We start from the raw sequence: 11,607 nt of genomic DNA on the forward strand, positions 1-11,607 counted from the left end.
TATGCGCTAAAAAACATGGATTTATTTGTGCTTTTGACCTAAATTATTTTCCTCCTATTAATAGTAGTAATAATAATGAATAAAGCTATAATAAACAAAAATAATATATAGAAATAATAATAATAATAATAGTAATAGTAATAGTAATAATAATAATAATAATAATAATAATAATAATAATAATAATAATAATACTTAATATTAATGATATAAAAATAAATAATAATAATAAGAGTAATTAGTAAAATAAATTAGACCAACCGGTCAAAAAAAAAAAAAAAAAAAATTAGACCAACATAATAATATTTAACAAAATGATTATAAAAAAATGGAGTTGAACTGAACTCAAAATAAGTTGGGGAGAACAAATCCTTAGATGGAGGAAATATATACGGATATACCTTATATTGCTTTCTTTAGAAATACTAGTTGAAAATTACAGGTTCGTTTTTGAAATTTGAATCTCTTTCGTCTCCTCCTCAACACAAACTGCAAAAACCACTTCCATCACAGCAAATTACAGAAAAAACACCCTCATCAATTTTCGTTGCTCGGCGGCCATTGGCATTTGCCACTACTACTGTCACCTCTTTCTCTCTCCTCTTTTTTTCTCAAGGTTGGTTGTTTTTTCTCATATCTTTTTCCAGTTAATTTAGTTTCAAAATCAGCGATTTCAAGAAATTTCTTGTCGTTTCTTACATTCGTCGAATTGTTTAACACATAAATTTGATGAACTGCTTAATTTCAGCAATGTTGAGTTGCTTTTGAAACATTGTTGGATTAATTGAGGAGAAATAGGGCTAATTTGGCCATTATTGGTTGACTTTTGCTAATTACAGTTCTGAGTTTTGTGTTTCTGTGTAATTTTCATCCGTCTGGGTGGAAGAATTGTGTTTGTGTTTAAGTTGTTTGAGTAATTGTCAAGATTGTGATGTCTCATATCAAGTGAGATTAATAGAAATTTGCTCGGTGATTTTGGATGGCAGAATTGTTCAGAAGCAGTGCTTTCTTTGGTTGACTGTAAATTGAGGAATTAACAAACACGATTTTGGATTTTCCGCATCGAATTACCTTCTTCGGGAATTTTAGGAGCAGATGAGAATAGTGAGGGAAAAGGGTTGCGGACAAATTTGAGTTTTTTAGGTTAGATGGAAATCATTGAATTAGTATTGGTTTAGGAGTGACATCAAACTCGTAAAATGGTGAAAAAGAAGAGGAATAGTAAGCAGCCTTTGTCTTCACATGATAATGCAACTATTGTTGATGAAAAGAAACCTGAAGAGGAAAAGAATGGAGATTCATCGACGGACCGAGAATTTGAACGCCAGATTGCTGCCATGAACGCTATTTCTGACATGGAGGCTGAACATCTTTTAACTGGACTGCGCTTGATTCGTTCATATTTCAATGAGGAACAACTCAAAATGCCGGTCCTGCAATTTTTCAAGGAGAATCTTCCCAATGTTTCAGTAGTTAGAAATGGTGAAGATGATCTTTTTGATCTTAGATGGAAGGATGTAGATGGTGATTTGTCTGCTTATACCAATGGTGGTAGAGATCTTCACGCTTCTCTTTTCCAACACATGAGTATGGCTTATCCTTCATGTTCGGATGTACGACAATCATTTGGTGGTTTTCAATTTTCAGCCAAGGCTATGAAAAACCTAGTGGGTGTTGATGATCAGCAGATTGGGTCCTACTTATCCCAGGAGTCACTTAATACTATGATGCTTGGGGTACCCGAAGGTCTTCAAACTCCTGGGGCCACAAGCCAGCGATTATCCATAGGGATGACACCCAAATCCCGTAGGTTGCCTAAGCATGGTGAGATGCTTCTTTCTCTACATGGATCCCCCCTTGGTGTCTATAAAGAAGATAATATGGAAGCAATAAACGAGTCAGAAGAAGGCTGACTGTCTTATCCTTAGATTGTTATTGGTTCTGCAACCAGAAGATATGGAAATGCATTTTTTTACTTATTTGAAGTTGTCCAATGAAGCTTTGACATAATACATCTATTGTTTATCTAACTTTGGTCTTGCAGTGAAGAATTTAGTTTAGTTTCCATCTGCCAGATATGTGATGCTAAATCGTATGAACATATATATCCTCAACGGGTCTAGCTTTGTAATCCACTTTAACTGTTGTAATAGTGTGTGCTACTCTATGTATCCATTCAAGTTGGTGAAATCAAAGTTTTTCCTCTACAAGACTTGTTTGCTACTTATATCCTGCATTTTTCTTGACATAACTCCTAGAGGATATTGGCTAACATGATCAAAGCTTGAACTATGTTTGTCCTTGTGGCTCTGTTCGGCTGTTTCTTTGAGCTCGTTGTTTATGCAGCTTCAGTACATTTTTAAGAGTCCAGTTACGATTGATACTTGAGAAGCTTAAGTGGAACTAGGAGGTGAAGCTATTGCAGGAGGTATTTCCAAAATTCACTTTTGTTGTGTGTGTAAACTGAACATTTCATACAATCATATTCATATACTACTCTTAATTAGAATAACAAACTTCTCTCTGTTTAAGAAGTGGTGAGACTTTTCTAATAATGATTATCAATGTAGCTAGTTAACGTGTATGGAGCAACATGCTTTTATGTGCATGGAGTATCCCTGGCTCAGCTTACATTTTCCCTTGAAGTCCTGAACTAAAAAAAACTGGTTCTTTTTCTAGTATGTGATGGGTTTTTAGATATCATGCTTTGGTGCTGTTGAAAGTAGAAACATGGGTATTTTGAGGTAAAATGGGAATCCAGATAACATATTACAAGTGTGTGTAACCAAGCATATGATGTGAAATTGTGAACCTAAGTCCTGTTCTTATGGAAGAAAGGTTTGCCAAGCTATTAGAGTAAAGAGATTAGAGTATGGCAATGCTTGAATTTTCCTGAATCTTTTATATATATAGATATAGATTATATTTGTTTAGAGTTGAAGAGGGTCTTCTTCTCCATTCCTGTTACTGTGGATCTACTGGGATCTCTCATCACTGACCTTCTAACCTTTAATTTTATCCGTATCAAACTTTGGCTCGATCCTTAAAATTCCAGCTAATCTAGATATTAGCATGCATTCTAAAGGGTTTATTACGTGAAGATGCTGGCCAGTAATGCAAAATAATTTTGCTCTCTAGTTAGGTCTTTAAGTTCAACAACTTTGTATGAAGCTTTGGCTAGGTTAATTACCTCTCTTGGACTCTGAGCTTGGGCTCTGAGTATTCTCCCTTATCTCTAGCTCAATGCTTAGAGTCTTGGGACTGTTTATAGACTTCGGAGCACTTTCAATGAAACTAGTTCAAAGTTTGTTTAAGGTTAGAACTATGCTTTATTAAAAACAAAAGAGGGGAGAGGTAAACACAGTTCGTTTAGATCAGGCCAAGAAATGGGAAAGCTGGAATATATTCGTTCTTGAAAACTATGCTGCTGCGAACTAACTTGAAAGCAATCAAGTAATTCTGATTGATTGGTAAGGAGTCACACATCTCATTTATTTGTCGACTGACAAACACAAGGAGTGTGAAAAGTGATAAATTGACTGATAGCCTAAAGGTCTTCTGAAGCAGTGCATTGATTTGTTAACTGCACAGGGAAAAAATTCATCTGAAACAGATAAACAGATAGACATCTAGAGCAGAATTATTATCCTGACGTGGCAGGTCAAGGCATAATAATAGCTTCTGGATCTTGTATTTACCATCTGGTTTTCCGAATTTTAGCAACCTTCTACAATCTAAACTTGACTATTATGAAGAGGGACAGAACAAATGTGAAACAATGATGGTAAAACAAGGATTTGGAAAGAAATTTTCTTCCGAAAAAGTAAAGTCTATACTTCAGAATTGGCGATAATTCACATCGAATTGGATTTCTGTAGTTCTGACGTCTCAATATGGCTCATATTTGAGTTTCCTTGAGAAGATTTCATGATCCTTACATGTTTGTTTGAAGGTAAATGGGATGAAGATAACAATTAAATGCTCAATCACTGTTAATATTGTTTTCTTAATACTTTCAGGATAATATTATTTTTAGATCTCCAAGGTTCCAACTCAAGATAGTAATATGCTGTGTATTATGGGGGATATGGATGTTGATGAAATAAGTTACTCAAGGTAATTATGGGCTTAATTGCTCAATAAAATTTACTTTAGTTCGCTTTATTTCTATCCATTACCCTAGAGCCGTGTAAGAAGGGGAAACATTTGTTTTCTACTCCTTTTTCATGTATTAGACTTTATCCTGTTGCTTATGGAGCTACAAAGGTGCTTGGTTCTTTTATTTTTGTGATAGAAATGTATGTAATCAAACATGGATGGTTACGTACTTACATACCCTCTTTTTGTCCTACCTCAAGATTACTGTTAATCTGTTATTCGGTAAATAGTGATTGCAAGCTCAAAGTAGTGAGTGTACTAATACTGGTTGTGTTATTGACACTACTTGACATTGTTACTCAGTTTAGGATCTCGAAGGGTTAACATTTGATTAAATAACACATGTAAAATTAGCAGCTAGAATTGTTTTTTGTGTCTTACTGCTTTAGATTCTTTTTCATATGAAAGTATTCCAAACTATGTGCGAGTTGTTTTTCAACACATAATGGTCATTCTGAAAGTTAAGAGGGCAATTGATTTTGGCAGTTGCCTCAAATTTAATATTTATTGTAGATCTTTTTTTTTTGGTATAAAGATCATGAACAGCCAGTGGATAATAGATATGTGCTATTGAGAGATTGTTGATGTACGTTTATTTGGTTCTTTTTGAGGCAGTATTACTTGGTTAATTGAGACTTTATGTCGATGCTACTTACTCAAGTTACAGGGACACTTCTGGATATAGTCTGAAGAATCGATTTTATAAAGTTATTATTATGTATCAGCATCACAGTTTGAAGATGTGGTTGCAGGGCAAGGTATGAGTCCAAAGATGAAAGTTTTTTTGAGTTTCCTCAAACTTTACAGAGGATCGTTTCTCCTAAATATTCATTTAGGGATTGTCATATACATAAACATGTAGTTAGAGACACCACAACAAACACATAAGAATGCATTTAAAGTATTGATGAAGAAGAGAACACAGCCATATTAGTAAACTTGGTCGGCCTTCTTTTTATATTTAGGTGCCAATCTTAAGTACTTCCTCAGTCCATAATTGACCTTCTCATATTGATCTTTTGGAATCTTTGAGATCAAAGTTCCCTTATGTGCTTTAATCCAGTAGCTGAAAAATGAAATAGCAAGAAGTAGAAAAGTAATTTGTCCAAGAATTACTGTTAAAGACAAGCCCAAAAGGCGGATATGGCTAAACACTTTAATCAACTTAAATTTTAGATTGATCCTGATCATAATTTACGAACTTAACTTCTGATTTTTTGTTTAAAGTGATCAATCTAGTAGGAAACATATGAGAACGTAACTGGAAAAGACAATATCCTTCCGCTCTACATGTTCCTGATCTGGAGACCCCAAGGTACGCGCAACTGTGCAAGTGATTAAGCACAAACTACTAATGCTGTGGGTGCCGGATTGTGTATGCATTGGAGATTCTATAAATTCCTCGTGCATCGAGATGTATAGTTGTTTTTGGTATAGTATCTAAATACAACGAGCTTGGTTTGCTGCTGTGTATTGGATACATGACTTACATGTCTATACTGTTCATTGTAACAATTGCTGCAGTCTGCAGCCTGCAAATTGTAGATTAAGGACGCACCATGTCAGATCTGCATAATGCCAAAGCTGTTCTGAAATCGATCCCTAAATGTTATGGTGGATCCTTGTTTTGATTGATTGGTAGGGATTGCACAGAAAATCCTTGCATCACACTAGACATGGCTTTGTCAAGGTGGTTCTTATGTCAATGTCTAAATCCCTCTCTTTTAGACAATTGAGCTCGGTTGCTCCCCCTTTCTCCAAATGACATTTGGATAAAGAACAGCCTAATTACTGTCCTTGACAGTCTTTGTCGATTCATCCGGACCTCATAAGATCATTTCTTTGTTTGGGGACCATCTTCACATTGCAATTATTTATAGAAAGATTGTTTAGGACATTATTATCTAGATTGATAACTTTTTTGGTTGCTGACCATATTCTTATTTGATGATAAAATTTAACAGGTCACCTGGCACTTTGAGGCATGGTTGGGAAGATGGGACATTCCAATGCAAAGGTGACCTATCAACTCTTGATCTATGTATTAAACCTGAAAGTTACAAGGGGGTGACCAATATCAATAGAAGGTATGAACATTAATCCAAAGAATGACTTAGACACATGGGCTGTATTGAAAAGTGCCTTGCAGATTCTTCTTTGCCAAGATTTATGATTGATCATTTTGCAAAGCTTGAATAAATTACTTTAAGCAATGATTTCTCTAAATAATCTTATCTAGTATTATCATGTAAGGGACTTTTAGGAGCAGCATTCTTGCATCCTCTTTTTGTGATAATGCATTTGATAATGGTTTGTGAAGTGCTGATATGGTTGAGTTAATTATTTCAGTTTTGGATCATTATATATAATCATAGAAGTATGTTATTTGACTCTATTTTCTTTAAAGAAAAGTGACACTTATATGTTAGAAAATTGGGTTTTCTCTTTAATCTGCTGCCATTCCTTTTCACTATAATACAAGTCTGCTTAAATATATAACTATTCAAGCAGCTGCGGTAATGATTTCTTGGAGCAAATGAGAATTGTTTTCTATGAATCTTAACATTGTATGTAATCATGCTTTCCGCTTCTTTGATTTAATTATATCTGCTACTCTTAAGAACAATTTTTCGACTTTGTTGCGCAATGAACCTTAATTAATCAGGATTAGTGAAGATTAGTGGATTTGAGATTCTGATTTGTTCTGTTTTTGAATATGAAGAGCATTCAGATCTATCTCCTGGATTCTGAGTAAATTTTGTAGGTTCTTTAGGGTGTTGGATTTATATTTTAAATTGGGAATTTCTAAAGTAGTGCACATTCAGCCATTTAGGTGGATAATATCCCAATTGATTAAACTCTTTTGGTATGAAGCTGTCAACTTTAGAGTCAAAGCCAGCGAAGACTCGTGTTGCTATCATCATTCCTACATGGGCAAAGGGTGGGGACTGGGGAGTTTGCTCCTATAGTCCTATTCTTCATGCTTCATTTTTTTTTGTTGGTTTTTGGACACTTAAATGAAAGAAACTGTTGTTTTGTCCATTTTTTTTCTTGTAAGTTACTCATGGTAACTTATGAAGCCACAAGGTGTTATTCCCTTTCCTCGGACTTATAACCAGATTGTTGTTAGTCCATTCCCTTTATTAGGTGCTCGTTTGGTTGAACGTAGGGAGTGTAAATTCTTTTGAATATTATCTTCCCATGTAATTGTATCTCCTAGGAATTGCTAGATGTTGTTTGGTGATTCAAGGGAAATGAAAATTCCCATAGGAATTTCTATTTACCTAGGTCCTCCTAGGTAAGTAACTTCCTCCATTTCGTGGGAAGTGAAACTTCCTAGGAATTTCTACTTTTCATAAATTTATCAACCAAACAACACCAAAAAATTTCAATTCCTAGAAATTCTAACTTTCTATATTAAATAATGTTAATCAAACAACCCCTAGGTTTCACCGTGAATTATCTAAAAATCATGTTACAATAGTTGTTTCTTTTCTATTTGCTCTCTATTTTTAAAGGGGTTATGTTAGAAAGTCTAATCTTAAGTTATTTCATTTTCAGGACGTGATTACCTTTTTCAAACATCTCCAAGTGACATAAACGACTATGATGTAAGTTGGAGGGAAAACTAAGGTTCAAATCTTGCCACATAGAAATGTAAAACTAGTTGAACGTTCAGCTAAATTTGTTTAGGAAAAATTATCAAAAATAATCTCAAGTTTGGGCCATTTTTCACCATTAATCCCAAATTTTTTTAATTTCAAATTTGTTTATTGAATTTTAAAGATTTTATTATTATTGTAGTAAATCAACATTTTTTGGATCTAAGCTTGTTTAGAAGCCATATGTAATGCATAATTCTAAATTTATTCATAACCATCATTCTGTCGATTTATTATTTTTGTTGCTATTGTCTTATTTCATTTTTTTTTTTGAAATTTAGCTGCCTATGTAGAATGTAGTGTTATTTATTTGAGCATGTGGTTTGTGCTTTAAGGGGTAGCATTGTGTCTTAAAACCATTGGACAGGACACAACGGTGACTATAAATAGGAAAAAGTTAGATTTTCTCATAACTTGTTTATTTTCGAAAGTTGAACTTTTATTCGTCGTCCCAAAATTACTTAAAATCGCCTCCAAAAAAAGTTGAAATTACATTTATAACATTTTTTTTTTAAACCCCTACCACCAGCCACCTCACTCCACCGATAACTCCAGCCACCACCAGCCACCTCACTCCACCGATAACTCCAGCCACCACCAGCCACCTCACTCCACCCACCTCATAAAAAATTTAAATTTTCTTGGGAACATGGGCGAACATTCGGCCTGGACGTTTCACCCGTGGCTCAAACGTCCAGACCAGACGTTTGGGTTTGCAATGAAACGTCTTGGCTGGACGTTCTCCCATGTCCAAAAGGATTAGTTCTTGAACGACGAAACAAGAAATCCCATGTATAATATAAGATGTAGATCATTGTCATCAAGAAAATTGTCGTAGCTGAGATTGTAATTGCAAGAATAACAACTTTAGATCTTCTATTTAAACTCCCTCCATCTTGGGAAATGGGTCTTGAAGACATTGCAAGATTGATAATTTCAACCTCAAAAATCATGATTTCCGATTTTGTTTTTGTTAATCTTCCATATGAATTTTGTTTTCCATTGCCCATATTTTTGTTTGTTTCTTCTTCCTACTTACCTAAAAAAATTAATGCAGTACGAAGGAACAATTTGGTCACACAAAGAAAATTATGTGGCAGGTGGTGGTTTCGGTGGTGACTGGTGGTTGTGGAAAAGAAAAGAAAAAAAAAAGGAAAGGTAAAGTTGGAAATATTTGATGGGATCGGGGTGATGTTTAACAATTTTCATGGGAAAGGAGTGCATCTTTTTTCGTTGCTAGACTTTGATATAGATAGTTTCTTTCTTTTATTGTAGTACTGTAATTTCACTACTATTGTTCCAAAATTTCAGAAAGTAGAGATTTTTAATTATCGCCTCAAAATTACTTAAAATCGACTGTCCCATTATATATTTCCAACTTTGCCTTTTCTTTTCCACAACCACCACCTCCATCCCCACAACCACCACCGAAACCACACAAACCAGCACCGAGGCAACACACACCACCAACTAAATCATGCATAACTACCAAAGAAAACAAAAAAAATCGCCTCGTCCACCATGGCAGAAACGTCTAGGCCGGACGTTTCCAAGGTGGACGAGGCCAATTTTTTCTAGTTTCTGCGGCTTGCTCGTGGTGGTTGTAAGGGTCAGGTGGGGGCTTCTGGTGGGGGTGGAGGGAGGGTGGGGGTGAGGGCCTGCTGGTGGGCGGTGGAGGGGTGGCTATGGCCTATGGGAATGGAGGTGATGGTTTGAGAAAAAAAAAATGAAATGATAAAGTTGGAAATGTTTGGTGGGATCGGGGTCATTTTTTGGAAAAAAAAAAAAGTCGTAAAAAAAGCTACCTTTTACCTTGTCTTTGATCGTTCAACATATTTTTTAATTTGACCTTTTCTGTTTATGCTTTTTTTTTCCTTCTGTCACTGAAATTTGCCAAATAATTGTATTCAAATATCAGTTTCAAAGGAAAATGAAAATTTGGGTGTAAATGGAGGAAAAAAGAAGGGAAATTAAGCAAAAATAGTATATATCAATATCGAAAAAGGTGGTCAACGTGTATAAACTTCTAGGATTCAGTCAAAGATAGTTTCTTACAATATCATTACCTGAAAAAGTAGTTTTTTTACAATATTTTTTATAAAATATTTTTTACAAAAAGAATTGCAACTTGCCATATGATAATAATGTCAACCAAAATGGTGAAAAAGTCAATATTGTAATTTGACACCACGCAAGGAGAAAAATTGATTCCGTCTACTATAGAGTCTAGATCATCTTCTCTCTTTCTCTTCTTTTTTCTTATTTAATTTTTTTTTTTTAAGAATGTAGTTCTCTAGGAGCTGACTATATAAACGTGTGTACTCCTCAAGCATACTGCATATGGCATAGCATACCCCAAAGTAGTAGATGTCACTATTAATAATGTATCAACCTATTCACCTATTAACCATATTAATTTTAGCTGTTTAGCCTAATGCAAAAAATTGCACCTTTTAGATCTGACATAAAAACCTAGCCTCCCCTCTTCTTTTCTCTTTCTAAAACCCTAGCCTCCCTTACCCCTTCTTCATCAATTAGGGGGCTGCCATGGATGTTTTCATCCATGGTAAACCCCCTTTTCCCTTTTATTTTCAGTTTTTAGTTCATTTTCTTGTTTTGTTCAATAAATTAGTATCTCTTTATGAGATTTTTTCAAACCCTTTTATGGGTTTTTAGTTTCTGTTTTGGAAATCTCCTTCTCCCCTATGGGAGTTGTGAGTATGGTTCTTTTGTTTTTAGGTATGAGAAATTATTCTCATTGGTTGAAGTTCGAGATTCAACCTGAAGAATTAGGGTTTCACAAATTCTGTAAAATTATGGAAGACTATTGGAGTACGTTCATCCTAAAATTTCCGCATCTGCAGATCGTATGCCGAACCAGAGCGAACTCACATATTGCATTGCTTCAGATGAAGATTTTTAATAAGGCAAAATTAAGTCAAATCTGCGATGTTTACATTTCTAGGGTGATATGTATTTCTATTAGAATTTTATGTTTTTCAGAAATGACTTGTAAGTGCCGTTTGGCGAAATATTAATGAAATCCCTTTTCTTTCAAAAAAAAAAAAAATTGCACCTTTTAAGTTCTAACTACTCCTTCCGATCTTTATTAGTTTACCTGTATTTTTTTTTGGAATGTCCCTTAACTTTTTTTTTTTTTTTTTTTTTTTTTGATTGGGAAAGAAAAACCTTAGGCGACCCAGCTTAATCAGGGGGCCAACCTAAAACAATTGGAATGTCCCTTATTAGTTTATCCCTTTCTTTTGTTTTTTTTTGGAATGAGGTTACTAACTTTTCATCACACATACATTCAACTTTAATATATAATAATAGTTTCTCTTTCTTTCTATGACCCACAACATTATTTCTCTTAAAACTCTGTACAAAAGAAAGGTATAAACTAATAATGACCGAAGGGAGTATAGTGTTCGAGGTTCAATCTCTAATACAAACCCTTTGGAATTGGAATCTCTTTATACTCCCCTCTTATGTCCTCATCTTAAGTTGTCTAATCTACTCATTTAACTCGAGTTAATATATCGTAATAGAGTATTTATTTTACCTAAAAAACAAAAAAAAAAAACTATTAGAATTGTACCAAATCTACCAAGTACCACTATTTAGTATTAACACCTTCTATTGTCTTTGGATTTTGGTGTCTCATTATATAGTCTTTGGATTTTGGTGTCTCATTATATAGTATTCTGTTTTCCAAATCTCTTCAACTTTTGTAGTCAAAGTTAACTTTTGGTGTCATGTATATGTATTATGAGAAGCTCTACATATG

The 11,607-nt window shown here is 34.4% G+C and overlaps 1 protein-coding gene across 4 annotated transcripts; it reads left to right on the forward strand.

The window, feature by feature from the left end:
- The first annotated feature begins 363 nt into the window (after positions 1-363).
- On the forward strand, positions 364-8,053 carry LOC104890361 (hypothetical protein). 4 transcript variants are annotated; one of them, XM_057394476.1, is made up of 4 exons: positions 364-616; positions 987-5,473; positions 6,123-6,245; positions 7,720-8,053. In XM_057394476.1, the coding sequence occupies exon 2, from the start codon at positions 1,200-1,202 to the stop codon at positions 1,911-1,913; it is 714 nt and encodes a 237-aa protein (XP_057250459.1). In that variant the 5' UTR covers positions 364-616; positions 987-1,199; the 3' UTR covers positions 1,914-5,473; positions 6,123-6,245; positions 7,720-8,053. The 4 variants fall into 4 exon arrangements, with proteins under 4 accessions (XP_057250459.1, XP_057250460.1, XP_057250458.1 ...); XM_057394477.1 differs by having other exon boundaries at positions 6,123-6,175; XM_057394475.1 differs by having other exon boundaries at positions 987-6,245.
- The last annotated feature ends 3,554 nt before the right edge of the window (positions 8,054-11,607 follow it).

This window comes from Beta vulgaris, chromosome 4 (genome assembly GCF_026745355.1).
Source record: "Beta vulgaris subsp. vulgaris cultivar EL10 chromosome 4, EL10.2, whole genome shotgun sequence".
Classification (NCBI taxonomy): domain Eukaryota; kingdom Viridiplantae; phylum Streptophyta; class Magnoliopsida; order Caryophyllales; family Amaranthaceae; genus Beta; species Beta vulgaris.